Below are 18801 nucleotides of genomic sequence, written 5' to 3'. Positions count from 1 at the left end.
TTGTAATATATTTTTATGTTGTTTTATTGATTAATCATGATGAACGATCCCTCTATTTCCTCCATTATTTTTTTTTACTTTGATGTACATATCAATTAAAGACTTTTAAAGTAATGTGGATTTTAGAGGTGGTGGTGGTGGTCGCGGCTATACAGCGTTAGGTGTGATAGGTTGTTAAACATGTAGCCTGGAGAAACTCTTTATCCTTACCCTGATACACACACACACACACACACACACAAAGGAAGGAAGGATAGATTTTATTTTATATATTTTTCTAATACTTTTCTTTTAACTTCAATGTAAGTATGTCGTAATCAGGATATATAATAAAAAGAAAAAGTTAACTTTGTGATGAGCATATGCGGAAGTGCTCAAGATTTGTGTGTTGGAGCCCTAGTCAGGCCTACCTACGGCAAAATTGAGTTCGTCCAAAAGTTACAAAAAGACATGGTCAGAGTCGTTTAGCAAGTAACTACCGAGATTGCTCTGGTAGTGTGTAGAGTCATGTCGATGGAGTTTTTCGGAATCATGTCGGGTCGTAATCAGGGAGTTGCTTGGGATTGTGTTGGGTTTTATCGAGGGAGTTGTTTGGGATCGTGTCTGGTCATATCGAGGGAGTTGCTTCGGGATTGTGTCAGGTCGCATCGTGAGAGTTGTTCATGATCATATCAGGTGATATCTAGGGAGTTATTTAAGATTGTGTTGCCTCGTGCCAATGGACTGTATTGTTCATGTTGAGTCGTGTAGATGGAAACTTTTGATTTACGTTTGTTGTTCAGTTGACTTGACGGTTGTCACAATCATACTGCCATCTGTGATAACAATATATATATTTTGGGGGGTCCGTCTCTCTTCCCTCGTGAAGTTACAAACTTTTCTTCCATTTTTTTTTTTTTTTTTTCAGGCTTATTTTCGTCTGTTCTTCCGTTTTGGCTTCCATTTATCCTTCTCTTTCTCTTTCATTTTCTAAATTTTGGGAGATGATAGCGGTCAAGTGGTTAATGACACGGACTGATCACTTGGGTGTTCCAAGTTCAAATCCAGTTTGTTCCACAAAAATCACTTTTGGCAACGTTCTTGTGGTCCCTTCAGTAATCCCCGATATCTTTATAGAAAGAATTTGGACTAGAAAAATATCAGGGAAACCAATGCCAACAATAAAATCTTTAGATTCATACGATATGATAATGACCTTAAATTGTCTCATAAATTTAATCTTTTTCTTTTATCTGCCTGTAATCTTGTTTAATTTTTTAACAAGGCATATTGACATATGAAGAGAGTTGAACAGCAAGATGTCTGTTCACATTACATTTAAACTTCTACATGTAAGTACAATGAAGGAGACAAGGAGGGAATTACGTGTAGCAGTTTGACAACCTATTACAGGACACAGGATTGGAAAGCATTAAGGCAGATAATTATGCAAGATCAAGAGTGCTGGAGGAGCCATGTAGATTCTGCAGTGAAGCGTCTGGAAAAATAATAAAAACGATGTATTTTGGGAAAAAGGGAATTAGGAAATGTGATTAGTTCTTCAGGAGACTGAACTCTTTCCATAGTATTTAAATTTTTTTTAATGTTTTATACTCTTCTAAATAAGGTATATTGCCACCTGGACATAAGAGGCTACTATTTTAGATCATGTCTACAAGGGACTATGTGGGGAGTTGAGTAGTAAGATGTCTCTTCACATTACATTTAAACTTCTGCAGATTAGTACAGTCAGGGAAGCAGGGCACAGGAAGAGAATAAAGTGTAACAGTCCGAGGGAAGAAACTATTAGAGTAGAAGGTTTTCTGTTATTTAGTAAATTTCTTTCATAATGTTTTCATAAGTGAGTAATCAATAGACCAAGTAGTATCCAGTTTTACTAACGCCTACAAAGGTTGTGTAGCAATTTGGCATGTGGGACCTTTACTACATTAAAGACCAACATTTTTATCCAACGTTTCTCTTAGGTAAGTAAAGAGAGACATCACAATTTATTTTTCCTCATCCTTTTTTTTATCCTTCTCTTATTTTTTTTTATCCTTCCCTCTCCCCTCCCCCCGTTAAAATAAAAAAAAAATCTTATTGCCACCCAAAAATAAGGCATATTGTCACTTGGAACACAAGTGGCTATTATTTGGGATCATGTCTACTGGGGACTATGTGGGGAGTTGAGCAGTGAGATGCCTGTTCACATTACAAATTAAAATTCTGCATGCCAATACAATCAAGGGAGCAGGAAACAGGGAAGGAATTCCAAAGTGTAGCAGTCAGAAGAAAGAAACTATTTGACTAGAAGGGTTTCCAGCATCTTAACCTAGAATCCTAGAATGACCTCCTGGCCTTCATAAGTCGTGACCTTTCAAGTAAAAAATAAATAAATAAATATTTGAAGATATGAAGAACTTGTAGCATAAAATCTTTTACCGAAATAATTGAACATAAAACGAGTTTTTATGACATAAAATAAAACTACCAAACCAAACATCATGTATAAATATTTGAAGATATAAAGAACTTCAAGTATAACACCCCCCTAAAAAAATAGTGGATTTGGCATTAAATAACATGCAAACGGTTGATATGCCAAAAAGCAAAACAACCAAACTAAAACACCATAAACAAATCGACCGTACTAGAAAGCTACTTAAACCTGAAAGTATCCTGTACCTCTACAAGGCCACCATTCGACCATGTATGGAGTATTGTTGTCACATTTGGTCTGGTGCATCTGCTGCTAGTTTCTCGCTCCTGGACAAGGTTCAAAAGAGAATCACCAACCTGATAGGTCCTGAACTGTCATTTAAACTCAACAGTGAAGGGAGTGGATTTTCAAGTCTTAGTTGATACTCTGAACTTGAGAAATAGGAGACTTAGCTCAGAAGTAGAAACTCTAACGACAGAGCCCCAACAATATGAACACACGCGCATGTGTTCAACAAGCTTTGTGTACAATGTTTATATCTGTGTCTTTGTTAATTTTTAATAAGGAATGCAAATTGTAAACTAATGTTTTGGACTTGGCGATTATCTGAAACTAGAATCCACACACTATTTATACTTATGTATATATATAAATTCGTATTCCTGTCTATTTGTTTGTTCACAATTTGATTAATATATATAAAAGGGCCATTACTTTAATACTTCATTCATTCCTATATATGGTATGATTATTGCAAAATATACGATTAAGAGATGACATCATTTGCATATTACATTAAGGAAAATCGATTTTATTAAATAGCGGTGTGTTAGTTATTATTTATAGTGAGAGAATTGTTTTAAATGTTCTATTTAAGTTTATTATTTAAATTTGATTTATATTGATAACATATTTAATTTTATTTATTTTTACCAACGTCGATTTTTTTTTTTTATGAAACAGTTTGAATTATTTGAGTTTGGAGTTATTTCCCTCGGACGCTAACTTTCTTCTTTTTGTTTTTGTTTTCTTTTTCGGCGGATAATCAAACTAAAAGTAATTCACACAAACTTTCAAGCATTATTTTTTGGGATTCAGTTCAAATAAAATAATTTCTGTGATTTCGCAATTAACGTTTTGGTCCAGTGGAATTTTATTTTAAAATAAACAAACAATCCAATTCAACTACGATTCTTTATTTAAAACAAAAAAAAAAAAATCCAAAAAACAACTTTCATTTACGTTTTTTATCAGTTTTTTTTCTTCGCATTTTTTTGACATAGTAACTGCTTTTTTTTTTTTCTTTTAATAACACAATAAGTCAAAACTCATCAATTTTTATAACATAAAAACGTGTATTTCGTTTAACACTAATTTTATTCTGGTATTTTTGAAACTGAATTATTTACAGTTTGTTTTCGTTGCAACAAATCGTAATAACAAATCTTTCTAGACTGAGGAAGCATAAAAGAAATTCACTTAAACTGGAATATAGTCATAAAAAGGTGCTCAATATGCGGAGAATAGTTTCTCTTCATATCCCTTCTGTCGAAATATCTGGTGGAGAGTTTGTCACGTACTTCTGCTTTTGTCAGTGTGTGTGTGGGGGGGGGGGATTACATTTCCGTGTTTTCATTCGTTCTTTTATTTTTGAAATTTTTGTTGGAGTAACGATAGGGTTGACATATAATAATGAAAAACTGGTCAATATTCTTAGTATAGAAGGTATGGCCAAACCGAACTTCATGTTGACCCTGGCAACACTGGGTATCCATGCTAGTTTACTTATAAATATGTTTATATTTCTTATAAAAGATTAAAATATACGTCAGTTCAGTTTGACAGTTAATTCAATCGACCACTGAAGAACTATTTTTACACAAAATTTGTTAAAAACCGCTTAAAATTATCAAATCTCCTTTTTCATAGGTAAATTATAAAAGAATACAATACAAACCAATTAGTAATTACAGCTCGCCGTAAATACCCCCGACTAACCTTAAAAGCAGCAAAATCCCACACCTTCACTGTTGAGGTCCCTAGATATCGAAAAGTTTCTTACTCTAATAATTTTCTACTTTCAACTGCTAGACTGGAATTCTTCTGCTTCTCTGACATTACTAACATGCATAAGTTTAAGTGTAATGCGAACAGACATCTTGCTACTCAACTCCCTACATAGTGTCCCTAGAGATAGTAGTCCTTTACGTCCAAGTGGCACTGAGCCTTGTTTACGGTGAATAAGAGTAAAAAGAAAGGTCAAAGAAAACACAAGTACAATTTATAATTTTGTTTTTAATGGAAATTGCTTAAGACAATGCATGAAGCCATTTGACGTAAGAAACTAACTTGACAATCAGCAAAATCACACCCCTTCACTATTAAGGTCCCTAGATGCCGGAAAGCCTTCCATTCTAATATTCTCTTCCCTTGAACTGTTAGACTTTGAGATTCTTATCAGCCTATTACTTTTGTGACTGTGCTAACATGCATATAATATAGCGTATTGCAAATAGACATCTTGCTGCTCCCTGTAGTTATGGTCCCAAATAGAAAACCCTTATGCACAAGTGGCAATGTGCCTTGTTTGGTGTGAATAAGAGTAATATACAAGGAAGGTGGAGACTCTCTACCATGCTAGAAAACTACTCACACTTGACAGCATCCTGTGTCTCTACAAAGCCACTATTTGCACATGCATGGAACCTTGTTGTCACATCTGGGGTTTCACTCTTAGACTAGAAGGAGTCTTCAACATAATAGGTCTCGCACTATCAACTAAGCTCCAAGCCCTGTTGCATCGCTGCAATGTTGCATCCCTGTGCTTATTTTAAAAGTATTTCAATGGAATGTGTTTTGATGAACTTGTACAATGTGTGCCCTTCAACGTAAATGCCATCAACCAAAACAAAAAGCAGCAAAATAACACCCCTTCACTTTAGAGGGCTTAAATATCGGAAAGCCTTCTACTCTAATAATCTTTTCTCTCAAACTGCGAGATCTTGGGATTCTCTCTCGATCTTTTGCTTCCGTGACTGTACTAACATGCAGAAAATATAGTCTATGTGAACAGACATTGTGATACTCCCTGTAGCTATGATCCCAAATAGTAACCCCTTGTGCGCAAGTGGAAATGTGCCTTGTTTTGGATGAATAAAAGTTAAAAAAAAAAAAAAAAAGAAAAAGACAGCCAGAATAAGAAGATAGAGAAGAAAAAACATGGCTTTTCGTTGGGTGTCAGTCATTGGAAGTACAGACATAGTTATACAAATGAGTGATGTTTTTGACAAAGAGCGGGAGAATTGCTGTTTTCTAGGTTTGAATCTATCCATTTGACACTTATCATTGGCTAATTTTTTACCTTGTATTTTTTTGTTTTTTATTTTTGGAATCCTTTGTGATGAAGCTTCATAATTCGTGCATTCATTCTTTTTTGTGGACCGTTATCCTCATCTCTGTAGTTGTTGTCGTTTCACCACACCTATCCTCTGACCTTTCACCATGTTAAGTCCAGAGGATGAACTAATCAAAATATGGGGAAACAAAAACTATGAAGATGAGAATAACCGTCTGCAAAAACGAATAAATGCACAAGTGACTTCTTTTTTTTTTTTTTTTTTACATTTTGACCCCAAACAAGGCACATTGCCACTTTTGTGTAGGGGGCTACTATCAGGGGCAATTGGCCTTTTGGTCAAGATCAAAGTGTAGTATCTGTTCTTCAGATGCTGCACTTAAGATAATTTGTACCAGTCAATGGAGGGGAAACCCTCTATGCTGGGACAATTATTATTTTTGGTAACCAGAGTGCCCCCTTTTTGCCTACTTTTAGGGGAGCTGGTTTTTACCTCACATTAAAAACGGCCTTGTGCCTAATTTGCTCAGTGGGGGAGCAAATAAATACCATCTGTTCTTCAGATGCTGCACTTCTATTTCTTGTTCTCTTTCGGTGGAGGAGAAATCCTTCACGACTGAGACAATTTTTATTTTTGTACCTTTTCTCCACGTTAAAAAACGACCCTGGTGTCTAAGTCTGTCCCGTGGGGAGGCATAGTAAATAGGTACTATCAGGGGCAACAACTACTGGGACACTATGTTGGGATTTGGGCAGCAAGATGTCGGTTCACGTTACACTTGAACTTCTGCATGTCAGTACAGTTGGGGAAGCAGGGACCTGGAATGGAATTCCAGAGTCTAGCGTTTCTGGGGAAGAAACTACTGCATGTCTTTCTGTAGCAATTTCTATTAAATAAGAAAAAAAAAAAGAAAAGAAAAAAAGAAAAGGGCTATCATTTTCAACGCTTCTTCTGCCAGATTCTGGTTCCAGATTTGCGACTACTACTATCTTGGGTAATTTCCAGTTTTACTAATGTCTACAAAGCTTCTTTTGCTATCAATTTTTTTTTTTTTTGGGGGGGGATATTTACTATATTAAAAACGTACAGATTCGTTCAACTTTGACCTCAGTAATCAAGTAAATAGGGACATTATGATTAATTTATTTCTATCATCCTTTTCATAGTTCCTCACTCCCTCTCTTTCTCATTAGGTTTCCACGCTTGTCGGTTTCTGTTATTTTTAATCTGACTCTTCTTTTTATTCCCCTTAGGTAATACCTCCTCTCTTTTTTTTATTTTCTTTTACCCCCACCCCGACCTCGCCCTATCTGGTACTACCAGACCAGGCTGTCTGAAGATATCGGTTTCCTGGCTTAAATGCACCAAATATTGTTTTTCTCCTTTCCCTTTGCAAAGCTCCATCATGTTCCGCAAGGCCAAAATCAACACATTTTCTTTACAAAACAACCAAACTAAACATTCTTACTTCCGCTTTCTCACAAAAGAGACGTTGCGACTCTCTGTCTCTGCTCTATTGTTGCTTTTATCGCAGGTACTCGACTGAGCTTCAATCTGTAGCCCTTCCCTGTAACATTTGCAACAAATACTCACCTAGCTACAACCAACAATAACTTCCCTCACTCACTATCTGTGCCTAAAACTAAATGAAAGCTCCACGAACAGAATTTCTTTCTAAGAACTATCCATCTGTGGAACGCAATACCCTGTGTCTGCTTTCCAGCTGACTGTAACATTGTTGTTTTCAAATCTGATGTAAATAAACACCTAATCAGCTATCCTCTTAGATAATCTAGCCCTACATTAGTTCTCATCATTACTGATCTTGTTGTCTCATTATCTACCTAAAACTTAACCCTTATCCTAGAATGACCTCCTGGCTTTGATAAAATGGTGACCTCTTAAGTAAAAAAAAAAAAGAAGAAATATTTGAAGATACAAAGAACTTGTAGAATAAAATCCTTTACCGAAATAATTGAACCCAAAAAGAGTTGATATGATTTAAAATAAAACTACCAAACTAAACATCATGAATAAATATTTGAAGATATAAAGGACTTCAAGTTTTTTTTGGGTTTTTTTTTTACATAGGCATAACCACTTATCAAGGCCCAGAGACCACTCGAGGATAAGGGTTAAGAGTGTACAGTAGTCAGTTGGACAATAAAGTAATTGTTAGTAATGGAAATTCGGTAAATTTGTTAACAAGTGGAATGGCTCGTCAAGAACTTGTTTACGTTGGACTTGAAGACAACCATATTGTAGTCAGCTGGAAAGCAGGAAAACGGAAGACAATTCCACAGGCGTACAGTTCTAAGAAAGAAGCTTTGTTCATGGAATGTACGTTTAGGCACAGATAAAGAGTGGGGGAATTATTGATAGTGTTTTCTGTTAGACGAGTATAAAACCTTTCTTCACTCCCCCCCCCCAAGAAAACAGATTTGGCATTAAATAACCCGCTAAAAAAAGTTGATATGCCATAAAGCAAAACAACCAAACTAAAATACCATAAATAAATCTACTGTGCTATAGAAAGTTACTTACGCCTGAAAGTATCCTATACTTCTGCAAGACCACCATTCGCCCATGTATGGAGTATTGTTGTCACATTTGGGCATCTGCTACTAGCCTCTAACTCCCGGACAAGGTTCAAAAGAGAGTCGCAAACATGATATGTCCGGAACTTTCATCTAATCTTCAGGCTCTATCTCATCGACGAAATGTTGCTTCCCTTTGTCTGTTCTACAAATATTTTAATGGTGGATGCTCTGACGAAATACAAGCTCTTGTACCTCCTCGACGTAAATACCCCCGACAAGCAGCAAAATCCCACCCCTACACAGTAGAGATCTCCAGATGTAAGAAAGCCTTCTTCTCTAATAGTTTCTCCCCCAGAACTGCTTGACTTTGGAACTCCCTTCCGGGTTCCTGCTTTCCCAACTGCACTGACATGCTGAAGTTCAAATGTAATGTGAACAGACATCTTGCTGCTCAACTCCCTACATAGTATCCCTGCAACTTATGTCCTCGATAGTAGCCCCTTACATCAAAGTGGCGCTGTGCCTTGTTTGGAATGAAAATGGAATTAAAAAAAAAAGTATTTGAAAATATGAAAAGCTTGGAGCATAAAATCGTTATTCCAAAATTACCGGATTTGTCATTAAATAACCCCCAAAAGGGCTGATATGCTGTCAAAATAAAATAATCAAACTTGCTCCCCCTTTTACATGACACGATCGACAATAAGAATATTTTCATTGTATACTTAAGCAAGCCAACCAGATATGTTCAGAATTACTTACAGCCAGTCTTCAGTTTAAAATGAATCGAAACCAGCGTGTCAGTAGAGACTGTATCACGCAGAGATCAACGAGTTGAACAGACACTTTCGGGCGTTGCCTTGAAAAGAATTAAAAGTATATAATGGCACTAGGCCAAGCATGAAAGAAAGAAAAATGAGAAGAGGAGCAGATGAGGGGATTGTCGATATGAGATTCTTTATCTGAAAAATAATCAAGAAATGGCTTCTAATCAAAACGCAATTATCAAGATTGAATTAAAAAAATAATATACATATACATATATACATACATATATATGTGTACACACACACACACACACACACACACACACACACACACACATATATATATATAATCTCAATCAGGTGAGATTTTTATTCACCATCATCATCATCATATTTTTTCTTTGTCTCCTTACCTGTAAGACATCCTCTCGATTGACTCCATTTGTACATCACTTGCAAAGTCTTATTTTGTTTTGAATAGCTAACTTTTTCTTTTTTTTTATTACGTTTTTGAATCTTTTAGATGAGGATTGGTTATTTGTATCCTTTGTATTCTTTGAACTACTGCTCTCATCTTCAGCGTTATTTTTTCACAACTTTTCGGTCGATGTAGCCTTCAACCTTCTTCGGGTGTATTTCGTCAAACTTGGGAAATCTTTCTGTCGAACCCAGGGATTTCAAATGAAACCCTTTATCTAATCCACGAGGAAAAATGCTATCATTCGTCAGCCATGATTGAGTAGAAGTCTTAAGTAATTCACAATTATATTTTGAGTGTCACTTCAGAAGAGTTCAACTTTACAAGTGAATTTTACCGAGTACTTTATCCACTATGCCATGTGTCCGTGCGTTGTGAAAATAAAATCACAATATCTTATGAATCTGAACATTCTATTGTTGACATTGATTTTCCCGATATTTTTCTAGAAGGATATCGGGGATTATGGGAGGGACTACGTGAAGGTTGCCAATGTTCTAAATGAAAGTGAATTTTGTGGAGCAGAATGGATTCGAACTTGGGATGCTTTGGTCATCAGTCAATATCATGAACCACTAGACCACCATTACCTCCTAAAATTAGAACAGTAGTTTGACGAATCCAAATAATACAGATGGACCTGTAAATTCACCCTTGTCCGTTCATCTGCCTGCACTTTTCTCAATAACTACGCCTTGGAATTTTTAAAAATTTTGCACAAACATTAAACATGATGTGAGTAAAAAAGTAACAGAAGAGATTTTCCGGGAAAACTCCAGTTGCCCCCTTAGGGGTGCTTTTCAGGTTAAAATGGCTAAAATTGACACTTTTGTGCTTATTAAAAAAAATTTGATGCTTTGGATTTTTATAAAACTTTTTTGAAAAGTTGTAACTAACTGATTTCTATATAATTTTGTTTGTCTATACTTCGCGATAACTCTTGGGTGTGCCCCAGGGGCTCTTTTAGGGCTAATGAAAACACTCCATTTTTGAGACTATTTTAATTTGTCCCCAAATTTCTGTGCATGTCTATTTAACAGTTTTGCATGGTGCTGAACTCAAATTTAAATATGTTAAGGCCTTGGAGACTTTTGGGGCTAAATGGTGGTGGTGGCGGGGGGGGGAATAATGGACTTAGTCATTTCTTTTTTTGCATGGTGCAGAACTCACATTTACATATGTTAAGGCCTAAAACTACACCTTTTGTTCATTTTCACCAGGACTTGACGTCCCCTCTGGACTGTTAGGGCTAAATGGGGGGGGGGGGGCAAATGCTGAACTTAGTCATTTTTTTTATACCTCGTTCACTGTGCACTCACGGGGGACCATGCATGCTTCATTTGTTTTTATGTTTCTGACTTTTGACTAGCTGGGCAGTTTACAATGAAGCATGGATTGCACAATCTTCATTCAAGTACATGACATAATGAATGTGTAAGGAAGTAGTGTCAGGAGAAATATCACTGATGCTTATTTTGTCCGCTTTGATATTTGCATATATTACCTTGACATGGCCAGAATTGCCAGTTATTATTTTTTTTTTGAATACTTTACTGAATAGAACAAAGCTCTACTCTTTATGGTCCTTTGGATTATTATTATCTGTGATTAAAAATTAATACAAACCTGATTTTTTTGTACAGCATGCAGTGTTCGCATCCAGCAATAACAATAAAGGAAAAAAATGGCCACTGTGTCTACTTATAGGCTGGTAATATCATTAGGTAACGAGACTTCGGGGCATCTAATATTCATATGAAAGGGAGACGGTTTCAATAAAAAAAAGCCTGTTGATCAGAAAAGGGTATTCTTTTTAGCAGAAGTGAGTTTTGTCAGATGTTTATTGAATTTTGATACCGGGAATTGTGAGAAGGAGAAGAGTAGTTAACATAAATTGTTGACACTTTTGTGTTTATTAAAAAAAAAAAATTGATGCCTTGGATTTTTATAAAACTTTTGGAAAATTTGTGACTAACTGATTTCTATATAATTTTGTTTGTCTATACTTTGCGATAACTTTTGGATGTGCCCCAGGGGCTTTTTTAGGGCTGATAAAAACACTCCATTTTTGGGACTATTTTACCATATTTGTCCCAAATTTCTGTGTATGTCTATTTAGCAGTTTTGCATGGTGCTGAACTCAAATTTAAATGTGTTAAGGCCTTGGGGAATATTTTACACCATTATCTTTATATTATGATTCTCTTAGTTTATCTCTCTGTTTCACTTATTTTCGGGAACTACTGGGCCAATCTGGTTGAAATTTTGTATGGATCTTTATGATAAAGTGCTGCAAAACGAATAAGTATCCATTCGATGCACATGTAGGGTCAATAGGGATTAATATTTAATGCAAAGAATGAACACAAATTTAACCATATTCAACCATCAATTTGATATAAAGTACTTCTTCCGGGCCAATGGGCTATAACTGTTGCACATTTTATATGTGCCATAACTCCTAGTTATTAATAACATTATTATACAGCATAATCAAGTTGACACACTGGTTCTTGCTAGATCATTGAAGTTAAGCTATAATAAGCCTGGCCAGTACCAGATGGGTGACTGTTTGTAAATACTAGGTGCTATCTGTGCTTTCCACTTATTTCGCCATGGTTTCCAGTTGTTTTGAACTTATGAAGTGGGAAAATGGTGGGATCCTTCTACTGCTCCAGAAGATATCTCACTACTGATGCAATTCTCTATCTGTATAAAAGCCAAGTACGTCCAAGGATTGAGTACTGCTGCCATATCTGCTAAAAACAGCCTATCCTGTCTTGACAGAGTACAAAATAGACTTTGTGGTTTAGTGGGGGATGCCCTTTTCTCTTCCCTGCAGCCTCTCTCCCACAGACGTTGCGAGCCTGTCTTTGTTTTATCGTTATTTCTATGGCAAGTGCTCGTCTGAGCTCCAATCTCTCGTCCCCTCCCCCTTCGCCAATCTTTCACGAGAAACACCCGTCTGGCTGAAACTAATGTCAATAATTTTCCCCACTCTTTATCTGTGCCTAAATCCAAACGTAGATTCCATGAGCAAAGCTTCTTTGTCAGAAGTGCACGATTGTGGAACTCTCTTCCGTTCGCCTGCTTCCCACCTGACTACAACTTGGATGTCTTCAAATCCAACATAAACAAATTCCTGATAAACCACCCCCTTTAGTAAGACACTCTATCAAATCTCCAATACTAATGATTACTACAATATTATCTGATTGATTACTGTACATGCAATAACCCTTATCCCTAAGTGGCCTCCGGGCCTTGATAAGTGGTGACCTCCATGTAAAAAAAAAAAAAAAAAAAAAAAAAAAAAAAAAATGTATTTGCAACTGGAATTAAAATGGGGTCAGAAGTGTGTTTGGAGATTATGCAACTCTTGCCAGAAAAAAAATTCATGTGCAGGTACCCTTCAGTGGGTATCTATAATCTGTGAAAACTGAACACAGCCTTTACTACTACTACTACTACTACTACTATTACACTTTCGCATTGAACTACCTACCTACAACCAATATTCGCAATTCTCCTTTTTCCTTTTCTAGTTTTTACTTTTGATAATTTCTAAATTAGAATCATTTTTGTCACAAACGAAAATGGTTCTACACGTAACAAAAAAATTGAAAAACGAAAAAAAATGTTTAAAGTTATTTTAAGATTTGGTTTGGTTTGATTTGGTTTCGTTTCATTGTTTTGTTTTACAGCATATCAACCCTTTTCAGGTTATTTAATGCTGAATCCAGTTATTTTAGAAATAGTATTGATGTTCCATCCAGTTATTTTGTAGAAGATTTTTATTCTTCTAGCTGTTTGTATATTCAATCGCTAATTTGTAGTGTTTGGTTTGATTGTTTTATAAGTGGATTTTATCATTTTTTTCCCCTGTCCTGCAGAACATGAATGAGTTTTGCAATGGGAGAGGGAAAAGGGTTAGAGTATTAATGTTTGGTAAATTTTATGTTAGGGAACCAGTCAGAAAATGGAGGAGATAGAAAGAGTGTGGGGAAATGGGAAGAAGGAAAAGGAGGAAAATGTTTTTTTTTTTTTTTTTTTTTGCAGAACATGATTGAGTTTTGCAAAAGGAAGTAGAAAAACAAAAAGCATCATTGTTAAGTGCATTTCGTCATTTTAAGTTGCTGACTGCCTGTACGACCCGATTATCATAACTTTATATTATTAAAATATCTCTTTACTTTCATAATCGTTTAAGGGGGACTAAATGTACACACTAATGCACTATATGTCTACTTTGATCCAGTGGGTCGGAGGTCGCCGAGTTAAAGCCCATCATGTCAACAAAGAATGAGTGTGATTGCTGCTATTTCTTCCCAAATTTCAAATCAAATACATTATCGGGTTTTGGTATTTACAGTGATTTGAATGTCTTAGATTCCAGAATGAACACCACCAGGCAACATTCCATGTTTGCTTTTCTTGTGGTTTGATGCATAGGGTTGATACCAGTCATGTTGCAAGCAGCCAACTCACTTTGTATGCACCCGAGCCAAGTTTTCCTTAATCTTCCTATGTTGCGTTGTTATCTCTAATAAGGAGGATCGTATGTGTGTGATCGTCTAATCAGAGTTAATGTCGTGTGATCGGCTAGCTGTTCTTTCTATTAAATAATATGTTTATATGCCGTTGTGTGTGTGTGTGTGTGTGGTACATCTATTTTTCAACATACCTTCTGTGTCTTGGATGTTGGTTCATCTGGAACATCTCGTGTCTTGGAGGGGAGACGGTACCTGTTTTGGATGAAGGTTCATTCACTCCAACACGATGAATTTGTTTTATAGTTTTTATTTCACTTTCCAGATGTCTCGCAGAAGATGGAAAGTGAATCTCTGGCTTGCCTGGTACTCTTGGTCTCGTTTCTACACACGTCAGCGTCCCCTCCCCCCTCGATCCATTCTCTAACACCTAGGCTACTCATGTGTGCTATTAAGTTGATGCAGGAAGTGACACACTGAGATGCAGAGTGCATAAGGCATTCAAAATCCCACCAATACCAAATTTTTGATAGCGACTCTTTTCTTTGAGCTTGTTGCCACACATCATCTATCTATTATATAAAGAGCAGTTTTTTTTTTTGTTTTTGTTTTTTTACACAGGAATCACCACTTATCAAGGCCTGGAGGCCACTCGAGGATAAGGGTTAATGGGTTTACATTAATCAATGTGATTATAGGTTAGTAAACATAAGTAGGGGAAATTTTGTAAATTGGATTACTTGTTTACTTTGGACAATCAGATTGTAGTCAGCTGGAAAGGAGGCAAACGGAAGAGAGTTCCAGAGGCGTGCAGTTCTAAGAAAAAAGCTTTGTTCATGGAATCCACATTTAGGTTGTTTGTTTAATAGTGATAGGATAATTTCAATATTTTTCCTGATTCCAATACAATTACCGATTCCAATTTCAATAATAAAAGCACCTGAAAAAACACAGCCACAGTATATGAGTAATATAGACCTCCGGCGTCTCTATCGAAAGAGTTCATTAAAGGGCATCGATTTAAGTTCGTTTATATGGAAATTTTCTGATATTGAGAGCTTATTGCTAAGAGAACAATGAGTTGAAGATATAAATATACCAAAGTTACTTTTAAAAAATCAACTAGCAATTTGTTTATGTCAGTTTTTTTTTCCTTTCTGTTTAATAATTTTACGATGGAACAAAATCTATAAAAAACGGATATGTTCATTTTTTTTATTTGTATCTTATAATTTGCATGCAAAATACATATTGGGAAACTTGTATATAAACCATAAATTCCTCTCAAATGATAGAAACATACATTTATAACAATGTTATAAGGGACACCCGAAAATTTGACCAAAAATAATTCTACCCTAATGAATTTGCCAACCGAGAAGTTTTTTTTTTTTTTCTTAAACGCTAAGGATTTTTTTTATGGAAAGTGGGAGACGGGCAGATATTTTTGTATGAAGTTTTATTGATTGGATTTCTAACACTGAATAAATTTATTGACAAACAATTTATTGATATTTTTTAGCCATCTTATGAAAAATATTTTTCTTAAAAACTTGCCGCATTATTTAAAAAACACAAGTTTTCAATTTCAAAATATTTTTTATTAAAAACTTATTAATATTTGTTGAAGGAATTTAAACCTAACTGATAAAATTGTTTCAATTATATTAATAACCATGAATCATTTATTACTCGTTTTAAGTTTATTGTCTATTATCCACTTGCTATATATTAAGAACTGGCTTTTATGACCAGTAAACACTACTAAACAGTTAGGAGATTCTGAAATGAAAGAAACACTGACACCAAAATGTTTTTAACATAAAAATGTGAAAAATTTCAAACTCCATTAATTCATTAAAGTTTTTTTTTTTTTTTCAGGTTTGTCAAGGCTGATAGACCGGGCAAAAGCTAAAATTAATTATATATATTTTTTTTTGTTTCCTTTTTGGTACAAGTAAAATAAATTTACACTTTTTTTTCTGTTATTATGACGTATAGATTTTAATTTTACTGGTAACTTAATAACAAATATTCATCATTTTATCTTTAATACCAACAATGTAATATAAGTTCAACATGTTTGTTTAAGGAATCGTTTTTGGAATCAGAAATTCCAATTTCATTGCCAATTCTGAAACCCTGAAAAGTTCCGATTTTTCCGATTTCCGATTCCGACTTTGATTAATCATCTCAACACTAGTCTGTGTATGTGTGTGTGTGTGTGTTTTTTTTGTCCAGCTAAAAGTCAAAACATACAAAACAAACACACAAATTTGGTATTTTCTTGATCAGCAATTCACTGGACGATTAATATCTAAAATTTAAAAATAATTATTCATTCTTTGGAGATCAACTGGGCATGGTTTGGTATAAAGAGGGAGGGGGCAGAACCGATTTTTAGCCATTTCACATAATCTATTATATAAAGATAAAAGAGGGATGTGGGAGGGGAATAGAGAATGTATGTTGTTATTATTTGGAATACATTAAAACAAGGAGGGAATGAGCTGGGCTGGAAGTAAAAGAGGGGATAGAGAAATGGAAAGAGAAGTTTCAATATAAAGATGTTACACTTTTTAAGCTTTTCTATTTTGTTTTTTATGGTTGCGAGCAACGCCAAGTAGATCTGTTATAATAGTAAATAAATAAGCATGTTTTTTTTATTTATTTATTCCAGATACAAATGTCACTCAGTTCGTCCGATTTGAAACCATCTATCGTTGAATATGACTCCAATGCCAGGGTACAGAAATCTATGGACAGACTGCAGAATGCGGTAAGTTGTAGCTATCATCATCATCATCGTCATCATCGTCATAATAATAATAGTAATAATAATAATATTCAGTTTAATGTCTATTTTACATGCTGGTATGAATTTGATTGCAATAGTTTACTTTTGTATATATTAATAATAAATGAAAACATAGCATGTAAGGAAAAACCAAAACCTTTTTAAAACAACAACAAAAGAAAGTGAAAGGGAAAGGTAGTTCGCTGAAGCATTCCTGGTTAACAAATCTGCAAGAGTATAAGAAGGCTAAAGCAATGCAGGGAACCGGATGGTGAAATGATGTGACATATGAACAAAAATAAACAAATGGACGAAGGTCCTGCAGGGTTTATTTCAGTGGTAGAAGGTTGGACAGTCTCTGAGTTAAGAAAATGATGAGTTTGAAGTTCTTTAGGCTGTCGAAGGTCTGTCAGCAGTTAGTTTTAACAAAGATCATTAATGTGGGAATGTCCAGTGGACAGGGACAGGAGAGAGAGAGAGATACCAATTATGTAGATATCATTGCTTTTAGATGAAATTGACATAAAAAGTCAGTAGATACCAGTTTTTTTGTTAACAGATTTTCAGAATTTCAAGATATATATATATATATATAAAGTTATAAAATATATATGGTGATTAAGCTACACTGAATATTCCGCGTTTCATCTACTCAAGGATTCTTCAGGCTTATGCCTATCCTAGAATCCTAGGGTGGATGAAACGCGGAATATTCAGTGTAGCTTAATCGCCATATATATTTTATAACTTACTAACTAGCTCTACCTACGAATTGAGCACTTTTGAAGTAAATACTTAAATTTTATGCATAAATTTATACTTTTGTATATTAATTTTAGGTGAGTAAATGAAGTAGTTATATATATATATATATATATTGAAAATTTCAATATTATAATGTAATGCACTCATTATTCACAGATGCTTGAAAACTCATTTTGTATTAGGTTTGTGCAAAAAGTTTATGCTGATTTAAAATTTCATTTTTAAATTGAAAACGTGTGTGTTTTAAAAAATCTTAACAACTTTCACTCCCTATAACTTGATTCCATCTGTCAACGACAGTGGCGGCTCGTGCCTGAGATTATTGGGGGTGCTGCTGCTTCAAAACTTTTACGCATTGTTTTAATATCGTGTAAAAGAAATTCGAATATGTAAGGAAATATTTAATCAAATAATAAACAAACATTCAAATAAATATTCAAATGTATAACACAGGCAAATAATCACAAATGGATAATACGCAAAAACTTTTATTAAAAATATTTTTTAAATTGTGTACACTTTACAGAATAATAAAAATAATATATACATTTATTCCTTTTAAACTTTTCAGATTGAATAAAAGTTTGCGTTTTGTTTTTTTTTTGTTTTTTTTTTTATTTTTTGCAAACAAACGAAAAGCATTTTTAAGAATACATTTTATTTACAATTTTTTAATAACTTATTTTTTTTTATAAAAACAAAAAAAGAAAAACTTTAAAATTTAGGAGTGTAATATTTGAAAATAGCGTTTTATTTAATAAGTTTAATTTCCAAAATTTATTTTTAAAATGTATTCATAACAAAACGTATTTGTGAATAAAATGCAAAATAAAAAAGTTTACATTTTTATATAGTGAGCAAACAAAAATATTTAAAGAAACAAAATTTTATTTACAAATCTTTTAACAACTTGCTTTTTATATAAAAAGAACAAACAAACTTGGCTATTTACTGACCTTCCGATGCCGGTAAAAATCGACATAAAGTGGAGATTTATTATTAAAAAATAGGATGTCATATATAAGCATTATAAAACATCGAATTTAATGTAGCTTTCTCCCCAAAGAAAACAAAAAATTAAAATTGTCTCAGTCCAGAAGGATTTCTAATTACTTTTTCAATGTGTATTATCTGCCCCATCTACTAACAAATTCAATGTAAAGTTTAAAAATGCATAATTATAAAAACT

The 18801-nt window shown here is 34.4% G+C and overlaps 1 protein-coding gene across 1 annotated transcript in view; it reads left to right on the top strand.

Moving 5' to 3' along the window:
- Positions 1–18801, top strand: part of LOC145246698 (tetraspanin-15-like) — a 271980-nt gene that overhangs the window by 231329 nt on the left and 21850 nt on the right. The window contains exon 4 of the mRNA XM_080108423.1: positions 16731–16829. Within this exon, the coding sequence (XP_079964549.1) occupies positions 16731–16829 (99 nt within the window). The remainder of the gene's footprint in view (positions 1–16730; positions 16830–18801) is intronic.

This window comes from Euprymna scolopes, chromosome 24, assembly GCF_053919585.1.
Source record: "Euprymna scolopes isolate OS-2025 chromosome 24, ASM5391958v1, whole genome shotgun sequence".
NCBI lineage: Eukaryota > Metazoa > Mollusca > Cephalopoda > Sepiida > Sepiolidae > Euprymna > Euprymna scolopes.
Note: the sequence above shows the minus strand (reverse complement) of the source record. Positions and strands in the feature narration are given on the sequence as shown.